At 37.1% G+C, this 21257-nt stretch overlaps 2 protein-coding genes, 1 non-coding gene and 1 pseudogene across 4 annotated transcripts; 3 read left to right on the forward strand and 1 right to left on the reverse strand.

Moving 5' to 3' along the window:
• Positions 1–2215: 2215 nt before the first annotated feature.
• On the reverse strand, positions 2216–5395 carry LOC110936486. 2 transcript variants are annotated; one of them, XM_022178880.2, is made up of 4 exons: positions 4761–5395; positions 4075–4161; positions 2932–3964; positions 2216–2647 (listed from the first exon to the last, which is right to left on the reverse strand). In XM_022178880.2, the coding sequence occupies exons 1-4, from the start codon at positions 5145–5147 to the stop codon at positions 2595–2597; spliced, it is 1560 nt and encodes a 519-aa protein (XP_022034572.1). In that variant the 5' UTR covers positions 5148–5395; the 3' UTR covers positions 2216–2594. The 2 variants fall into 2 exon arrangements, with proteins under 2 accessions (XP_022034572.1, XP_022034573.1); XM_022178881.2 differs by lacking the exon at positions 2216–2647 and adding an exon at positions 2692–2849.
• Positions 5396–12199: 6804 nt separating this feature from the next.
• Positions 12200–12280, forward strand: TRNAL-CAG. The gene has a single exon. It is a non-coding gene; the product is annotated as a tRNA-Leu (tRNA).
• Positions 12281–14188: 1908 nt separating this feature from the next.
• Positions 14189–14708, forward strand: LOC110934675. Its single transcript, XM_022177546.2, has one exon. It carries the CDS (start codon positions 14202–14204, stop codon positions 14640–14642), a length of 441 nt encoding a protein of 146 aa, XP_022033238.1. The 5' UTR covers positions 14189–14201; the 3' UTR covers positions 14643–14708.
• A 3107-nt stretch (positions 14709–17815) lies between these two features.
• Positions 17816–20559, forward strand: LOC110933438 (annotated as a pseudogene).
• Positions 20560–21257: the final 698 nt, after the last annotated feature.

Genomic DNA, 21257 nt, shown 5'->3' on the forward strand with positions numbered 1-21257 from the left:
TGCCCATTTTTCACGTCCCTAACTTTCTAAAATTACAGCTGTAGTCCTCAACTTTTGCAATTTCGTTCCTGGATAGTTCCTGGCGCGGATGAGGGTTAGTTTTTGGTGTTAAGTGGATGTGTGATTACTAAAATGCCCTTGTTATTTAAAAATAACTTAAATGTAAAAGGAAATATATTAATTCAAGTCGGGCCCACATGGTTTATTGTAAGCGTATCCCCTTTCTCTTTGGTTCACTATAGCCACCAACATCAACTACAACCACCACCACCCGCCACCGGAGAACCACCATCGCATCCGTCATCTCCATCTCTGCATTTTAGGGTTCCACACAAGGTAATTGAAGACCCTACCCATGTCCAGAACAACTCTACAAGGCCAGAGCTTCTAGAACACTCAGATCATGGTTAAGGAAAGCTAACCAAGTTAAAAAGAGGTGGAACTAAGACAACTAGAAGCGCTTGAAAACATTTAATGCGGCCCATACACAACGTGCGTAAACATGCATTGGCGAAGGATAAAAAGGGCGGGGAGGGGCGCCCGACCCCCGAACTTTTCGCTTAGTAGTGTTATATATGTAGTTTTCGTATAGAAATTTTTGGGTATATACGTTTTCGACCCCCCGGTTCTATACAAATTTTTTGGTATATACGTTTTCGACCCCCCGGTCATTCGGGTCAAGCTTCGCCACTATAAACATGAGGATTAATCATGAATTCTCTCCCGGTTTTAGTGACTGATCACAAGGAATTTCGAAAATGTCAAATCCTGAGCATCTAGAAAGGCCAATAAGCACCTTTGAATTAAATGGGTAGATACCAAATTTAATGAAAAGATATGAAAACTCCTTCCAAGACACTTGGATGTCAGAAAAAAAAAAAAAAAAAAAAAACCCAGAAATATCCCCTGGATAAAAGAATGGACCAGCGGGACCATCCAGCGCTCAAGCCCTTCAGGTTGAAGAAGACCCCATTATAAGCAACCAAGGAGCCTGCCGGATTTTTTTCATTGCAGTAGCCAGAACCAATGGCGGAGATGAAGGATGGTGGTGGTTTTCCAGTGGAGGGTGGCGGTGGTTGTAGTCGATGTTGGTGGCTATAGTGAACTAGAGAGAAAGGGAGGATAGGTTTACAATAAACCATGTGAGCCCCACCTGAATTAATATATTTCTTTTTACATTTAAGTTATTTTTTAATAACAAGAGCATTTTAGTAATTTCACATCCACTTAATACCAAAAACTAACCCCATCCGCGTCAGGGACCATCCGGTAACGAAATTGTAAAAGTTGAGGACTATAGCTGTAATTTTAGAAAGTTTGGGACTAAAGGTGAAAAATGAACAAACCACAGGGACTATCCGAGCATTTTTCTCTTAAAATAATATCAATTTGGTTAGTTCAAAATGTATTAAAATGCGTTATTCTAAAAAATGTAATCAAAAGGGGTTCGCCGGCAATACCGAGTGGTGGAGGCTACTGGCAATGGTGGCGGAGGTGGTTGATGCGGTAGTGGTGGCTAGTATAATAGTCAAATGAAACCATTATAGGTTTGCTGACGACTGTGTAGCAACAAGTGGCCAGTAGGAGTTTACAACACAATGGACTGGTGGGTGGTGCGCTTATCTAAACCTGTTTTAGGTTAACAACTTTTTTAACCATGTCTCATTCTGTGACTTGTATAGTCTTTGTAGACACCAATTGACCGGCTCTACAAGTTTAGAATACTCGAATGAAACCATTATAAGTGCGTCATAATCGTCTAATAGTAAGGTATCATAATAGTAAATCGTTAGCATCTTTGATGTTCTTCAACCCCCACCCTACTGGAGAGATTGCAACTAGTTTTATTTTATAGCCGTGTATTTGCCATCATGTTGGTATATAGGAAAAACAAGAGGATGTACTTGTATATGGTGATGCAAGCGCAAAGAGTAGTAGTCTTGATCAGGCTTAAAACATGCAGTCACCAATAAAAGATAATGTTTATTTTTTACTGGATTTTGTCTTAGGTTGGTTTTAACTAGTTTAATGATCATGCCAGGTTGAAAAACTAAATAGATTAATCTATCAACCTATATAAATGTTAACATAAAAATATACAAATTATTAGTTTAGCCTTTGTTTAGCTTATTGACTTGTTTTCCATTTTGGGGTTCATTATATTGCATAAGATTTAATTATACAACCTACTCACAATTCGTCTTCACACCTTATACAACCTGCAACAACTTCTCAACCTATTGCTTGATTTATCTTTTAAGTGCACAGTCGACACATAAATTTACTGAGAAGTGTCCACGTTTAACAATTTTAACCCGTCACCTGTCTACTATGGCTAACCTAAGACGATTGCCTCACTTAGATAACAGTATCCGGGCTCCAAGTTTAGAATACTCGAATGAAATAATAATATTTTACAATCTAATAAAAAAAAGCAAAAATGTACGGTCCCAAGTTGTATTCGGCCTAACGCAAGACTTGATCCCGACCAGACTTTGATAAAGTATCAGTCCATTCCTGGCCTCAAAAACAGGATACAGGTCTTGCCGTCTTGGGTCTCAGTTTAAGGCATGATCTCAAGCTGGTCTCGATCATTATAAACATGTTAACGAACAGATCAATGGTCCCAACACTAGACTATCCTGGGCTGTACAATACATACATACATCTAATGAACAATCACATTTCAAATAAGATTTTAACATTTCATTTGCTGATAAATAAAGATTCAGAATCATACTTGACGATAAAATACCTCGTACACATTCTCTTCATAAAAAGTTTTATGCATCTAAATAATAATAAACCACAATAAGATGCACCAATGTTGCCTTTCACTCTCTGCTAACCTAAGCAGAAGGCAGCGGTGCATCTTAGAAACACATATAATATATACCCAAAGCCAGAAACCTTAAAAGTCAAATATGGTACCTGAATCCATAAAGCCTGGGTCAGGAGAAAACTCACTCAACCCAAACTGTCCCGAACTGCCCATGGACCCCGCTTCACAGGGCTGCGGGTTAAACATCCAATTATCAAACTCATAATCGACTGCACCTCCAGAACCACTCGCAAGAGGGGGCTGGTTGGTCGCACCAACCGCACCCACACCGTCAAGTAACGAGCTTTGAGCATCAGGTTGCGGTTGCTGTTGCTGGTTTATCTGACTTTGAGGCCAACTAATTCCTTGAAAAAACTTCGGGTCAACTGCTGACCGTTGACTTTCTTGCCGTGAGGCTTCAGAAGGAACTGTATATTGTGGTAGAGAAGAATTCCCTTGAGCTTGAGAAGATAACGGAATTGGGTTGGGTTGAAACAAAACCGGGGGCTCAACACGTGGGTCCATACTTGGTTGGAAATTTGGTGATAAGTCAAACGGGGTGTTTGACCTTGGAGAAAATGTAACCGGAGTGTTGACGATGTTTGGCTGTGAAGCAGACGTAAAAGTGTTTCTGTAATTCCCTCTATAATACGAGCTATATGAATATTGGTTTGCTGTTGGAGCAAAAGCAAACACATCCGAAGCCGTTCGTTTGAATACGGGCCTGTGAAGCGGGGTAGCTAGGTCATAATTATGGTGCACCCTACTTCCTGGAATGGTGCAGCTACTTGCTCGGGTCAACTGTTGGGAGACTAAACCGGGTTGATACTTGTTCCTAGATGATAAAAACGAGCTTCGATCCTGGTTAACAATGTTCGGAACTACATAACTAGATGTTACAGGGCAAGCCCGAATAGGATTTGGCACCAGGGTCTGATTGTGGTCGATGGAAGGAGTTTGAGGAGCCGGGACCGGGACCGGGTTCAAAGGTGGAACACCGGTATCTTTACCAACATTCTTGGAATTTTGTCGCTCGACTTTCCAGAAGTCACTTTTATCAGTGGCGAGACAATGATCGATACCGCCACTACCATTGCCCCAATAGATACATGGAGCGAGTGAATCACAAACATAGCAGTAGCACTGTAATTTAAAGAAATTGGTATAAATCAAATCAAGATTATACTATAATACTAATCTAGAACGCGTTTGTTACTGATTAGAAAGAACAATTAAGTTAATTCTGTAATTACCTGATCACAGTGAGTTTGTTTTGGTGTAGAGGAGAAGGGAAATTTGATACAAAGGTGTCTTGAATGGGGATAATCTCGACATGCCACCTGCAACACAAACACCATATTATTAGCAAAAACCGGCAATATGGGCCGTGTATGACACGGCAAAAAATAATCATATAAGTCATATGAAGCCAAATCATACGGCGGTACGACGATGTGACGCCAAACCCATATGACCCGTATGATGTGACGACAAACCCATATGACCTTAGCATCATTGATCATTCTATTATTATCATCTATGTTATCTTTAAATCATCATCATTAGTATATCCCACCAATAGCAAAGCTAAGGTAGGGTAGATGTAGACAGCCTTACCCCTACCCTGTAGGAATAGAGAGGCTGCTTCCAATGAGGCCCTGGCTCGATTGTAGTTTTGCATCAAGCCTTGGACATAAGGCACATAACACTCAACAAGTTAGACAAACGCCGATTAGTGCATGTACCTCCTTGTCTTTGGGCTATCAATGCCACCACATGATTAACCATCCCCTATTTTAACGTTATTTTCACGAAATTAGTAAAATAACATTAAAATTAGTGCACATACAATTTTTAAATGTTCAACCCAAAAGCCTACATACAATTTTTATAATAATCTACAAAAATTACATAAATGTGGATAAAATAAAACTCAAACCTGCCCCTTTTCGCTAACAACAACAATATCATCATCATCATCCTCATCGTCCTCAACCCGATCAGTCGGGTCATCCCTTCGGGCCTCCGGAGGCTTATCCGGGTCATGATCAAGAACCACGCAGTCATCATCAAACTGAACTAAAGCAGACGACTTTACCGCCAATTTCTTCCTAGGTTTCTTGGGCAAAACTTCACCAACCAAGACCACTTCATCGGAATCATCGCCTCCATCATCGTACCGGCAATCACCTCGATTAACCTCGTCAAGAATATCCGCTATCCAGTTATAATCTTCGGTGCCGTTAATGATGCCTTTATCCACATGATCATCCCACGCACCCTCTTCATCGGAGCTGATTTCCAACACCACAGCATTCGGATCCATGATGATTGTGCATCTAAAGGTTATATGGGGATTAGGGTTGGTATAAAGGTGTGATTTTTATGTGGGTTTTGGGTGTGGTGCATGTCTGGTGATGATGAGACCAAAAGGGTTGATTCTTATGGTGAAAAGACTGAAGAAAGATTGATGAGATTTGGGATGAGGAGAAACAGAAACCCTAGAGGTTGAGAAGGGTGAGAAGTGAAATTGCAGAAGAAATTTGGGGATTCACTTTAATTTGGGTGCAGAGTCAGTCAGCGTCATGACATCTTTGCTTACCTATTATGTGATTTTCTCTAAAGGGTAAAAATGTTTTTTTTTTTTTTTTTTTTTGTGATTTTCTCTAAAGGGTAAAAATGTATTTTTCTTTGAACGGCAAAAATTAATTTTCTCTGAAGGGTAAAAGTATTAAGTTTTTATTATTGTTAGGAAAATTGGTTTTTAATAAACCAACCTTTGCCCCATTGATAAATAATAATCCTACCTACGTAATTGGTATACAATAATCCTACCTATTAACATGTTGGTACTCAATGAACTTTCGTTAATTTTTTTTAACTGAAGTTAGTTTTTAAGTTTTAGTTACTACACAAACAGTCCCTGTATTTGTTAAATATATAACTTTGAAGTTCATAAATAATTTTAATTACACCCCCCTCTTGATAACAGATCGGCAGCCGCATGGGAGCCGGCACCGGTTAACAGGCCGGCGGTGTTTGTCCAGCCGACGACACCCCCTTCCCTCCTTCTCAGTTCTCGGTTACCCACACTCCGGTGCCGTCTATCTCCGATAACCACAACATCCACAGCCAAACACCCCTTCGACTCCCTCGATTTCCGGCGGCAATATCACAGAAAAGAGAGAGAGAGAGAGCTGAGAAGATATGGGACAGAAGGAGAGAGAGAGCGCAGAGATGCCGTTTTCCGGCGACAAATCCGCCGTCGGCAACGGTGGTTCTTGCTCCTTGCTCCCGACGACGTATGGCGGCGGCGACGGTGGTTCTTGCTCCCCGACAAGTTTATGGTAAACCCCTCTCACTGTTCTTTACTTTCAGCTGTGGATGGAGATTGCTGTTGTTGATTATGATGAGGATTTGTCAAGGTTGAAGATGATGAACGATTATGGTGCTGGAGAGTGACGGCAGGAGCGGTGGCCGTCGGAGATTTTGGCCGATGATAGCGATGCAGGACCCGGGTTCACGTAAGCGGGTCAGATTTCAGTTTCATCTCAGATGCCAGTTCGAGTTCCGGGTCAGATTCAACGGGTATCGGGTCAAGACAAGTCTACGGGTCAGCTTGGTTCGAGTTTTTCAGCGGGTTTTCGGGTTTATTTCGAGTTTTACAACTACAGGGACTGTTTGTGTAATAAATACAACTACAGGGACTGTTTGTGTAATAAATAAAACTTAAAAACTAACTTCAGTTAAAAAAAATTAACGAAAGTTCATTGAGTACAAACATGTTGATAGGTAGGATTATTGTATACCAATTACGTAGGTAGGATTATTATTTACCAATGGGGCAAAGGTTGGTTTATTAAAAACCAATTTTCCTTTTATTAATGGGTTTTTCAACATCATACGACCATCCTAATTCTTCTTCCCTCCTCTTATATTCATTCCACGATCTCATCTTTCATCTTCTAATTCTTCTCCATCTCTCAACCCTAACCCTAATTGCTATCATACAAGTTCATCTCCATCTCTCAACCCTAACCCTAATTGCTATCATACAAGTTCATCCTCCATCAACACCCTGCAAATACAGGTACGCTATTCTACATGACCTTTTTTACGATTGCATATATTTTCTTTCTAGATGTTTGCTTTCTGATATATATAGTTTTCTGTATATGAAAATAAAAATTGAACAAAAATAATCAAATCAATGTAGATCGAATTGTAAATGCGTATATAAATATTGTATCGCTTGTTTAAATGGTTAACACGATGGTTGTAATAGTTTTATTTAGAGTTTGTTTTATGGCTTGAAATTTTTTATTGTTGCTTTGCTACTTTTATTTTGGTTGGTTTGAACTTTGAATGTTGCAAATCTTAGTTAATGTTTTAAATGGTTTGATTCGTTTCTATTGAATTGTTAAGTTTAGGATTTAGTTGTCAACCGGTTCCCGCGAGAACCGTTTACACGAGAACCGTTTAACTGGTTCATAACCGAACCGGAACCGTTATAATACGGTTCGGTTCCGGTTCTTAAATTTAGCAATTAACGGTTCCGGTTCGGTTCGGTTCCGGTTCAGTTCAGTTCAGTCCGATTCTGAACCGTTGCACAGCCCTACTTAGAAGTATAAATCCCCTGGGATGTATAAAACAATATTGGTAGTAAAATAGTCACTTCTTTAATATGAAACTCACTTGTTTATCACCCTAACCCTCATTGCCTTTGTCACCAATAGCACAGGTTAATACCAACATATGTGAAATAACTTTACAAGCCCCACCAATGTAGTATCGTAACACGTTTACGAATTGCAACTAAAGTGTTGCATTTTATTAAATTGTAAGCTCGAGTATGCCCTGCCCCACCATTCCAATGTAACATAATTCATTAAACCGTTTTTCTTTAAACCGCTCCTAATCTTAATCTACTTATATTAGTTAGTTATGCCTTCACTTTGCAGGATTTAAATCCTTTATCTCTAAGATAGAGGGAATGCACCTTACCATTAGGATCACCCTTAAGAACCATTGAGCGGTTGATACATGAAATTAGCTTCTTTTAAGGCCACTCGAGGCACTCACGGGTACTGGTGTTACGGGTAAGTACCCATGCCAGAACACTGCTGCCACCCCCGCAGGTTGGCTAGCACCGGCACCCACTTCACATTTGTGTTCTTCAAGGCTTTTTTTTTTACCGTTAACAATTTAGGAAAAATTCAAATTCGAATAAGCTATTATCTTTCTATATTTAAACCAACTCATCCTATTATTTACTCTACCTCATCCACAAAACTCTCTCAAATTTTATATTTCCATCTACCAAAAACTCTTTCAAATTTTATATTTCGATCTCAAAATGTCAACCAACCCATGGACCGAAGAGGAAGACATTGCGTTGGCTATGTCTTATGTCGCATCCCAACACCAACGCACATCCTCTAGTAGAAGTGCATCGTTTTGAACCGGGTGTTCCAACGGTTTTGTATCCATATCGGTGAGACCACCCGAAACATGGATCAACTAAACTCACATTTCTCGTTTATCCGTTTCTAATGTTCTAGATTCCATGGGAGGTTCCTCAACGTGGAAAATCCTGGCAACGAGCTTTCATAATTAGAAGTCATCGAAGTAGCCCTTGTGGACTACAAACATGCATATGACGAGGACTTCGAGCACATTTCGGCGTAGCAAATTATTAGGATGCACGTTTAGGTTTTGGGTTTTTTTTATGTGGTGTTTATTTTTAGGTTTTATTTTATGCGATGTTTAATGTTTATGTTCTAGTTTTATGGAATGTTTAAGGTTTATGTTTTATTTTTTATGAAATGCTTAAGTTTATGTTTTATTTTTATGCACTTTTTATTTGACTTTATTTAAATTTAAAAAAAATTATAGTTTATGACATGGGTAGCGCCACATTACTTACTAGCTAATGGATACTTAACACTAAATTTGATGTGACGGGTGATAATTGGTCAAGGTTAGGATCACCTTTGAACGTCCTCTCCTCCTCTCTGCATACAACAATTGAAGAGTATTCAGTATACAACATGTTTTTAGAAAATCATTAATAACAAGTCAAACTTGACACATTACCTATATAGGGTTAGGGTAAAATGAAAACGTATACAAGTTGTGAGAACTTAAAGAACTTGGTCTTACGAAAGTTTTTCTCAAAAATAATTTTTTTACCAAAAATCCTAAAAAAAATCAACTTTTCCCAAAAAAAACTAGCATTTTTTTTCATTTAGGGGTTGCCATAAATGCTGTAATAAGTGATGTCATGCTTATGTCATCAGTTTTTAAAGCTGCTGTAAGGTGCCAAAAAACACCAATTCCAAAAAAAAAATTAATTTTTTTTACGACGGTCTTTTATAACATTTTAATCTAGATGTATGAAAAAAATAGGGACAAAATTCGCACAGAAAGACCGAATTCTCAAAATTTTTCCAACTCACAAGAGTTTTCCCATGTTAATGCTAACTATATATGTGTATAACAATAAGGAAAATTGGTTTTTAATAAACCAACCTTTGCCCCATTGGTAAATAATAATCCTACCTACGTAATTGGTATACAATAATCCTACCTATCAACATGTTTGTACTCAATGAACTTTTGTTAATTTTTTTTAACTGAAGTTAGTTTTTAAGTTTTATTTATTACACAAACAGTCCCTGTAGTTGTATTTATTACACAAACAGTCCCTGTAGTTGTAAAACTCGAAATAAACCCGAAAACCCGCTGAAAAACTCGAACCAAGCTGACCCGTAGACTTGTCTTGACCCGATACCCGTTGAATCTGACCCGGAACTCGAACTGGCATCTGAGATGAAACTGAAATCTGACCCGCTTACGTGAACCCGGGTCCTGCATCGCTATCATCGGCCAAAATCTCCGACGGCCACCGCTCCTGCCGTCACTCTCCAGCACCATAATCGTTCATCATCTTCAACCTTGACAAATCCTCATCATAATCAACAACAGCAATCTCCATCCACAGCTGAAAGTAAAGAACGATGAGAGGGGTTTACCATAAACTTGTCGGGGAGCAAGAACCACCGTCGCCGCCGCCATACGTCGTCGGGAGCAAGGAGCAAGAACCACCGTTGCCGACGGCGGATTTGTCGCCGGAAAACGGCATCTCTGCGCTCTCTCTCTCCTTCTGTCCCATATCTTCTCAGCTCTCTCTCTCTCTCTTTTCTGTGATATTACCGCCGGAAATCGAGGGAGTCGAAGGGGTGTTTGGCTGTGGATGTTGTGGTTATCGGAGATAGACGGCACCGGAGTGTGGGTAACCGAGAACCGAGAAGGAGGGAAGGGGGTGTCGTCGGCTGGACAAACACCGCCGGCCTGTTAACCGGTGCCGGCTCCCATGCGGCTGCCGATCTGTTATCAAGAGGGGGGTGTAATTAAAATTATTTATGAACTTCAAAGTTATATATTTAACAAATACAGGGACTGTTTGTGTAGTAACTAAAACTTAAAAACTAACTTCAGTTAAAAAAAATTAACGAAAGTTCATTGAGTACCAACATGTTAATAGGTAGGATTATTGTATACCAATTACGTAGGTAGGATTATTATTTACCAATGGGGCAAAGGTTGGTTTATTAAAAACCAATTTTCCTTAATAAAATAGGGTTTTAAATATTTATAATCCCAACTGGTTCTAGCGGTTCTTTAACCGGAACCGAACCGGGAACTGTTTTTACCCAAATTTAAGAACCGGAACCGGACCCTATATACAAAAATACGGTTTGAATCTAGCGGTTCTGGTTCGGTTCCCCGGTTCTGACGGTTCTGAACCGTATACTGCTTAGCCCTACTTCTAAGTATAAGGAAGTGGGATTTATACTACCAAGATTATTTCAGTCCAGTTTAAATTCATGTCTAAAGGGTAATGGAGGGTGGGGGTGTCAACAAACCTACAAAATCAAAACAAGATGCTCTTTTAAAAGGTATACTTTTGATAGAGATTAACCATCCTTTAGCATTTTAACAGAGATTAACCCCGAGATCTATGGACGTAATTTTTAAAAGACTTAGTTTGTTATTCAAAAATGGGTAACGGCGCAGCTTGCTATCTGTTTACCATCTATCTTGATGTAAAATTCAAATGTTTACAAATTGAAGATTGTACTAATAAATTGTGGTAAGTATAAGGGACTATGTATATTGGACAATTACAAACATATCTTATCTTCTTGCTATTGATCGCTATAGCCATATGTGATAAATCATCGCTCTCGACTTGTTCTTCCGTAAACAAAGGTTAACCTAAATTTCGAATATGTGATAAATCACGCTCTGCGAACATAGACATAGCTGGTGACCAGGTTCACCCACCATTCCAGGGGTAACCCACTACTCGAAAGTTCACTGTTGTAAAACCCGTGACCCACCTAGAGAAAATTGCATCAGGTAGACTTCAACCCATGACCCCCACGTTGGAAGGTTGTTGAGTTCCAGATCAATTGGTTTGGGATGAGGCAACCCCATGACCTTCCAATGTGGAGGTCATGGGTTGGAGTCCCACTTACTCATTTTTCTCTAGGTGGGTTAGTGGTTTTACCATAGGGTCGCCTGAAGGCGATAGATTTTCCTTGAAATGATGGGCGGGTCTGGTCACAAGCGTTGTCAACATTTGTATGTGAGCAGCCTTTTGCCAATGGGCTTGTCCAACAGTGGCGGACTTAAAAATTATTTGCTAGGGGTGCGGATGAGGTGTTCAACCATATTTTCAAGGGGTGCGGTCGGGTTTTTTGCCTAAAATATACACTAAATTTTTTTTCAAGGGGTGCGGCCGCCCACCCTAACCACTATGTAGGTCCGCACATGTTGTCCAAGTGATCAGGTTTATATAATATTCATTTGTCATTAAAAAGAAAAAAAAAAGAATGTTCAAAGGAAACAAATGTTAAGTCAAGTCAAGTCTTATATAGAAACAATTAAATACCTCCTCCAATCGATATGGGATTGGTTGAATTGAATGAAAGCAAAGTGGTTTTTCTTTATGAAAAAAAAAAAAATAGAATAAAAATAAATAGTATTTTTCTTGATGCTTTTATATAAATTGAAAATTGGATTCCTTTATAATAAAATAATATTTATAAATTATTAATTTGGGGATTTAGACACTAAATAACTGAAGAAATAGTTGCCCTTGTTTTCTTCTTTAGCAAATTATATAATTACTCAAAGATGATGTATTTGGTAACAAATAATAGACATGATTTTGGCCTTTTGGATAATGCATGATGATATCATATCCATCAACAAAATTGGATCATAGTGCAACAATTGTGGCCTACCTTTGTCGTCACAACAAATATGACCTGTAATTAAATATTTAATTGACTGATCATAAAACAAAACGTCAAGATGGCCGAGTTGGTCTAAGGCGCCAGTTTCAGGTACTGGTCCGAAAGGGCATGGGTTCGAATCCCATTCTTGACAATAAGTTTTTAAAAGTAATTCACAGCTATCCCCCTAGGCTTGTTTAATGGTAAATTGGTAATTACTTAATTTTTTATAGCTTTTTTTTTTAAATCAAGTTTAAATTGGTAATTGCTTAATTTGTTATAACTTTTTTTAATCATCGTCTATACATCTTGGTCTCACGTCCAGTTTTTGATAGTTTATTTGTAATTTAAGCATTTATATATTTAATCATGGTCTATATCTCTTGGTGTCACGTCTAGTTCTTGACAGTTTATTCGAAGTTAAGCATTTATATCGAGAAATGTAAATGATAAAATGTTTATTGTCTAAAATCCAAAGTTCTTATACCTTTTATGCCATAGATGTATTTGATACTTTATTTTTTTTTTTTTTTACCATACACGTATTCTAACTACTATTTGTCATCATCTTATAGATGTATTCGAACTAGTATTTGTCATCATCTTGAGCTAAAGAAAATGACATGCAAAGTGAGTAGGTAAACTGTCAAACTCGTATACAAACCTTCTACTAAATACAATTTTCAAAAGAGCACTCAAATCAGAGAGTTGAAAGTGTTTTACATTATGTGAAAACAAATCATATACAACCCTTTAATTCAAGTAATCAACCAAACTTTTGCAATACTAAGAGAAAAATACAAGGAGTTCAAATACTATTGCAAAAAGGGTAACTTAAAGGACCGATAGGAAATAAAGTTCCAACTAACTAGCATTCAACATGAGGAAGTCATTTGGAAACATAGTTCCTTCTGACACACAATCAACGAGAAAAGTGTTTCTGTTATAAACTAGATTATCTTCATTTTATTATTTTGTATTCTTTAATTCCTGATGTGTGTAAAGTGTAAAATTGCTATCTATCTATATATTTTACTTTTAGGCATCACAATCTTTGGGTATGATCGCCCCGCTTGCAGTGTGCACATATAATGTATATATGTGTAGTCGCTTAGGGGGCAAAAGTGAAATTGCACTAATTTTAACGTTATTTTACTAATTTCGAGAAAATAACGTTAAAAGCGACGGACGGTTAATCATGCATCGTGTAGTTGCGTTGATAGCCGAACGACAAGGGGGTGCATGCACCAATCGGTCTTTTTCCCGATTGCTAAGTGTTATGTGCCTTATGTCCAAGGCTTGATGCAAAACTATAATCGAGCCGGGGTCTTATTGGAAGCACCCTCTCTATCCTATGGGGTAGAGGTAAGGCTGTCTACATCTTACCCTTCTCAGACCCTACCTTAGCTTTGCTATTGGTGGGATTTACTGAGTATGATGATGATGAATCTTTTGGGTATGCAAACTCACCCTTCTACACATGATTAACATCAAACTCACCCCTGATAATTACCTCCTCCTGTGGCGTAGCACCATGCATGCTGCCTGCCTCTTTTGTCCATCCAGCAACTCACATCCCACATGGATGGTTCGTCTTAAATCCCTAAACCAGAAGTATCCAATGGCAAAAAAAACTGCCACAAATCCCCTTCACTCTCTCTGGATTTCTCATCATACTGAATGCTTCTCTATCGTAGGAGGCTGTTGCTGAAACACTTGGCCTTACCACTCTTGAAACTGCATACAGGAACATATTATATTCACACTTTTACAAAAAAGGTTTTTGGCTTATGGTGATATTTTGTAGTAAGTTATATACCTTTTTTTTTTCTCAAATACTAGAAATATGGTTTGTTTCTATTCCACCTTAATTTATTTACATTATTTCATATTAATTGTGAAGTTAAAATGCAAAAAAAAGTGATGGTATGTGTAATTGTGAAGCTATCATTGGGGAAAAAGCATATTGTGCCTTGTGGGTAGAGAAAGGCATCAACCATGCAAGTACCAATTCTATAAGCAAAGTATGGTTCTTTCTTGGTTTAGTTTGTAAACCATAACATACATAGCCCACCATGAACCACCACAAAGAACAAACAACAGCCACCATCGACATATCTGCTCTCATAGCTCAAATCATGTCGTCAGAGAGCAGCCGCCGAGGCCCAGCCTTTCAACAACCAGCGATCATCAGAGACCCGAATTTGGAAGGAACGAATATGGGCGCCACAATGACCATCCATCGTGGCTCGCTGGTTTCATCTGGTGAGGTGAATGAAAGTTGTGGTGTTAACATTTATGTAAATAACAATATACAAGGGTTGAATAACTCGATAATGATTGGAAGCCGGTTGCATATGGGTGATCCGGGAGTATGGTTAAGCTTGAAAGATTCAAAATTGGAGAAGTGGTTTACGAAGAAAGAGAATAGTAGTGCGGGTTTTTTATCTTTCGGATTTCATGTGTTATTGATTTTGGTGATTGTTTTGGCTTTCACCGTGATGTATTTCATGTAAGTTGATGTATATAATAGTTGTAGGATTGTGACACGATTAATGGCAGATCTCATGGTCTATTGATTATTTGTGTGCATACCCTTTTATGAATGAATCATTTAGAATATGTGTAGTGGGAGGGGAAGACTTTTGGGTATTTTGTGCCTTGTGGCGGTGCAATTAGGATGTGGGGATTGTTAGGCATTATGTTAAAAGGGGTGTAGTGAGGATGTGGGCATTGTGGAGCATTATGTTAAAAGGGTGTAAAAGAAAATTTTGAAGACGTTAAAAAAAGCACGCTCTGGCAATTTTTTCTTTAAAAAAAAAAAAAACCCCAGGGGTGGTTTTCTTCCACTAAGACCATCCGCAATGACCGTGGGGGTGGGGGTGGGGGTGGGGCAGTGCCATCTACGCCAGCACTGTCTACCCCCTCCTAAAAACCGACCATTCTCTTTACTAGCAAGCTCCTGCGCATAAACATGTTTCCCTCTCGCCATATTTAGAGACGACCCTTCTCTTTTTCACCTCACTCCATAAGCGTCCTGTTGGAGATGATCTAATTGCTTTCCACTTAGGTTTAGTGTTTTATATAATATTCTAATAAGTTTTTGATGAGACGTGATTAAATAATGAACACCGTGTAATGAATGATCATGAAATGGATATACTCATATACATACTCTTTAGATATTGTTTTGATAAGTTTGTCTATTCGGTTTTTCTTCTTGTTATCTTAGCATTATTTCATAACAAATAGATTATTATCCAATTTATTAGATTGTTTGGTTCTTTCTATAGTAACAAAAAAACAAAATAGTAATTTAGTTATATTCAAAACTTATCAAAAAAAAAAAAAAAAAAAAAAAAAAAAAAAAAAAAAAAAAGAAAAGAAAATCGAAACCATATATATTTGTGTATTTCAGTCGAGATTACCACAAAATCTCAAAGAAACCAAACATCAGTCTACATGTATGCTAGCACCAACAGCTCAAATGCTAGTTCAAAGCTGATCCTGGTGCCAATAAACTATATAAAAAAATCAAATAATAAACAGTGGCGGACCCAGGATTTTTTCTTATTAGGGTCCATTTTTTGTGTTAGAATTTTTCACAACCGAACATTAAAATTTTCGGGTCGGTCATCGTAGTCGGGTCGGGTCGGGGCTAGGAAATAATGTAGAAGCCTTTAGTGCAGACATTATTAAGAACCATTTTTAATAATCAAGTTATCAAATTGTGGTGATTAATAAGTTACTTGAAACCAATAGCTAACTAAACAACACAACTACTTCACATAACTTCAAAATTTTGTTTAAGCATTTTTTTAAACGCCACTATATGTTGAAAGTCTTATTTGTTAATCAAATGTGAAATAAAATCATTCGGAGACATTAAATTTATCATTTTAAAAAAGCAAATTAGAGGATCAATTGGTGGTTGTGGTGTTTCAAAACACTAGTTTAATTTTGATAGAAAAAATAAACTAAAAACAAGAGATGTAAGACTTGAACTTGGGAACTCCTAATTGCAACACAAGAAGATTTACCACCATGCCATATTTGCTTTTAATACTATAGGGTCAAACTAATTTATTTTATAGGGTCCTTGAAAAATTTAACATACCGGTTCTACTACTTTTTTAAAAAACATTGGGGTCCGTGGACCCCGACCCACATCATGTGGGTCCGCCCCTATAACAAACCAATTATTTAGGAACTTAAACAACCCAAAAAAACGTCCATAATTGATCTATATAACATGGCGGTATATCTATCTCTTGTTTCTTGTTTCTTGAAACCTTAATGCTGCATCTTGGGGTTTCTAAGGATTCGCAACCTTTCCACTGAGGCACTGAGCTAAGAAACATTCTGAAACAAAATTAAGAACATCAAAGTGGCTATTACTAATAAAGCACAAATTCCTGAGGTTGAAAAAACATAGACATACCGCCAACACTAGTACATAAGTGATCAAAAGATGCTATGGGTGACCATAAAAGATGCGGTTCTCCTCTCTAACCCGCATCTTATGTTTGTTTTGTAAAAAACATGGGCTAAAAAATGCGGTTCAAATGTAATCGCATCTTATGAGTGTTTTAAAAAGATCAAGAAGCAAAAGATGCGGTTAGATAACCGCATCTCTTGATGTATTTTTTAATTCCCAAAGGATCACATTAAGGGTATGTTTGGTATGTAGCTTTTAGGAGCTTCTAGCTTTAAACTTTTAAGAAAAAACTCATACTCAATAAAAAGTCTTGTTTGGTTGAAGGAGCTTTAAGCTTTTAGGTTAGGAGCTTGAAGCTTTTGGTTGAACGCTACTACTAGTAGCGTTTAGAAGGAGCTACAAGCTTTTAGGAAAAAAAAATGACTATTTTAACCTCTAAAAATAAAAAACTTTTTAATGCACCAACTTTCTAAATTTTTAGTTATGTCCATTTTGGTCATTTTATACATTTTATTAAAAACTCCAGCTACTCTACCAAACACCAAATATATCTAAAAAGCTACAGCTAGCAGCTTCCAGCCACCAGCTACCAGCTTCCAGCTACCAGCCACCAGCTACTTTTGCCAAACATACCCTAAATCCAAAATGATATAATAGTTTTTTGTTGAAAAATAACAGTCCTAATATATATTTTATTATTTACAAACATTATTTAAATTTTAAAATGTTATATAATCTATACTATATAATAAAAGAAACTCAATTGAGGACACATGTCATTATATGGTGAGTCATCGCCTAAACCCATTATTTAATATATATATCTATTTAATTTAAAATAAAAGTTATATATGTATTTATTTAATTTTAAAATATCAGTTTTATCTTTCACTATTTCGAATTAAGTTATTAATTGAAATCGTAACTTATCTTTTAAGATTTGGAAAACTTCAGTTTTCTTATTTTTTATTTTAAAATATAAGTTGATTTATCTTTTGTATTTATTTAATTTAAAATAAAAGTAATATATGTATTTATTTAATTTTAAAATATCAATTTTATCTTTCACTATTTTAAATTAAGTTATTAATTGAAATCGTGACTTATCTTTTAAGATTTGGAAAACTTCAGTTTTCTTATTTTTTATTTTAAAATATAAGTTAATTTATCTTTATTTGTAATTTTACTAAAATACCCTTAGTTTTATATTTGAAGTTACTTAAATACTCATCCCGCTAACAAACATTTTAGATGGAGGTAATGTCAGGGAGCTAAATGAAAAAAAACATAGCAAACTATAGGAGGAAGATGACTATTTTTAAATGATTGTAGCAAAACCGTTAAAACGACCAAACCGAATGGAGCAAAATAAAAGTTTACTCTTTTTAAAAGATAAATCTTGATGACTAATTTTATTAACATATGACGTTATATTTTTTCAACACGTGCAGTATACGAGCTTTTTAAGATATATCTTTTTATTATTTATTATATAAAATTATATTTATGCAAACTATTTCGAATTAAGTTATTAATTGAAATCGTGACTTATCTTTTAAGATTTGGAAAACTTCAGTTTTCTTATTTTTTATTTTAAAATATAAGTTGATTTATCTTTATTTGTAATTTTACTAAAATACCCTTAGTTTTATATTTGAAGTTACTTAACTACTCATCCCGCTAACAAACATTTTAGATGGAGTTAATGTCAGGGAGCTAAATGAAAAAAACATAGCAAACTATTGGAGGAAAATGACTATTTTTAAATGATTGTGGCAAAACCGTTAAAACGACCAAACCAGAAGTAGCAAAATAAAGGTTTACTCTTTTTAAAAGATAAATCTTGATGACTAATTTTATTAACATACGACATTATATTTTTTCAACACGTGTAGTATACGAGTTTTTTAAGATATATCTTTTTATTATTTATTATATAAAATTATATTTATGCAACCCCGTGTAATGCACGGGGTTTTAACCTAGTTTATTATATACCTTTTTAACTAAATTAAAAAAAAATTACCGTATTTCCGTAAGTGTTTTCTTAGTTAATTACTTCCCCTCTAGATTTTCCCTCCAAAAACCTATAGTGTTGTAATGTTCCCTCAAAAAACCTATATTGTTGTACTTCTAATTTTCGATGGTGAGATCCGGGGAAAATAACTGGGTATTTAGGAGGGAATGAAAAGTTGGACAAAAATTAGTAGGGAGATTAATTACAAAAATTGAATATAAAAATATTAATTACAAAACATAGGGTATACGGAGTGGTTGCGGTAAACTTGTGTTTACCGAATCAGTGACCACAGCCAACCCTTTACCGCTCAAGTGTTTACCGAATTGGTGGCCAAAATTGATAAAGGTTCACCGAGTTGGGGAGAGGGAGGGAAGGGGGAGAGAAAAAGATGTGTGGTGGGGTTCATTCCTTCTCAACCAATCACATAATTTTCCTTTGAGTAAATTGCCATTTTAGTCCCTGTAGTTTGGGCCATTTTGTTAGTTTAGTCCAAAGGTTTCATTTTTAACATCTGGATCCAAAAAGGTTTCATCGTTGCCATTTTGATCCAACTGACTTAACTCCATCCGTATCTGTTAAAGCTGTCAAGGGCATTTTTGTCATTTCATTTTTCTTTTTATTAACCCTTTTTCCTTAATTGCTTTTCCCTCTCATTTTGGCACCCTTTCACCCTGTATATAACAAGACCTCCTGAAACCCTAAAATCCTAATTAAGTTCGAGCAAAGCAAACCATCTCTCCTACCTACCTTCAATCTTCAACAATGGTAGGTAGGTACCATCCGCATCTTTAATTGTTCTTTATCTGTTAACTTTGTTGGTATGATCTTGCAGGCAATTTATATAACTTTCAGGGATGAAAATGCCATAAAGCTCCCATACTTTATTGCAATTGCAGGGTTCACTTGTGGCCTCTTTGCAATTTGTATCCCTCATCTATCGGCTTTAAGAATATGGCTTGGCGTTTCGACATTCTTGAGTCTAGTATATATTGTTACAGCAGTTTCCTTCTTTCTACGTAATGGTATAATCGATTATTCCCTCACCTTTAACGATTTCCTTCGGTTAGAACTATTTTTTATGATTGAAATATTGAAATACAGGAATTAAAGCTCCACCAAGGGACTATAGCATTCCAGGAACACACACAAGCAAGATCTTTACAACCATTGGTGCTTCTGCAAGTCTTGTGTTTGCATTCAACACAGGAATGCTCCCAGAAATACAGGTAAGATTCAGAAACCACTTACGAATCTGTTATAAAGATAAATGATGTTTTTTTATGTTGTAGGCAACATTGAGACCGCCGGTTGTTAGTAACATGATGAAGGCTCTCTACTTCCAGTTTTCCATTGGAGTTTTGCCATTATACGCCATTGTCTTCATAGGTTACTGGGCTTTTGGGAACGGTGCATCTTCTTATTTGCTCAACAGTGTTAATGGTCCGGTTTGGGTGAAAACGTCTGCCTACATATCTGCCTTTTTACAGTCAGTTATCGCTTTGCACGTAATATTCTGCCTATTACACTAGTTACATTGTTACAACACCTCATACACCATACAACATATCAACGTGGTTTCTGATTTGTTTGTTTGTAGATATTTGCAAGCCCAATGTACGAGTATCCGGACACTGGATATGGAATAAAAGGAAGTGCATTGAGGTTTAGAAACTTGTCGTTATGAATCATGGTTAGAGGGGGTTACATTATTATCACCACTTTTGTATCAGCAGCGTTGCCGTTTCTTGGAGACTTCATGAGTTTAACGGGGGCAATCAGTACATTCCCACTTACGTTTATTCTTGCAGATTGTATGTACCTAGTGGCTAAGAAACATAAGATAAATTCTTTACAAAAGTCATGGCATTGGCTCAACGTTTCTTTCTTTGGTCTCATGGCTGTTGTAGCAAGCATTGCTGCGTTGAGGCATATTGTTGTTCACTCCAATATTTATCACATTTTTGCTGATATGTAACTTGTGATTTCTGTTGCACAGATTTCTTAGGTTGTTCTATTAACTTGCTGTGTCAAATCATCCAGAAACAAGCTTTACAACAATGCAGAGGGAGTTCAGCATCCGTATGGACACCACATGGACATTTCACCATTAGGTAAACCACCGGCAACGTTTTTGAGCATTAGGTAAACAATTGGCATGGCGCTACGTGATTGGGTGATTAGAGAGTTTACCAATTCTAAATGTCTAACCACTCCCTTCACCCTAAATATGTCATAAAAGTTCAGCTTAACATGTTAAAAATTATTTTTTTTTAATATTAGAAAGTGATAAACCGAAGAACCACTTTGAAGGGGTATGGTCCCAGATCTCGCACCAAAGCAGTCGCGAGTGACCATCACCCTTATCAAATACTCACACCAGCAAGAACTTATCTGCGTCTGTGCGGGCATGCGCGAACACAGATACCAAATCCAATCGGTCAAGTGATGAGAAGACTTACCTTGTGTATGAAAATGGATGTCATACATAGAGGTGCGGTTTAACACCGCATCATATGAATATTTTCGTCACAACAAGGGATCTAGGTAACAACAATGGTTACCGCATATGGCGATGCGGCCTGGCACTGCATCCTATAGACATCTTTGCCAGAACAAAGGACGCGGAAACGACTGCAGTTACCGCAGATAGCGATGCGGCCAGGCACTGCATCC

Source organism: Helianthus annuus, chromosome 4 (assembly GCF_002127325.2).
Source record: "Helianthus annuus cultivar XRQ/B chromosome 4, HanXRQr2.0-SUNRISE, whole genome shotgun sequence".
Lineage (NCBI taxonomy): Eukaryota > Viridiplantae > Streptophyta > Magnoliopsida > Asterales > Asteraceae > Helianthus > Helianthus annuus.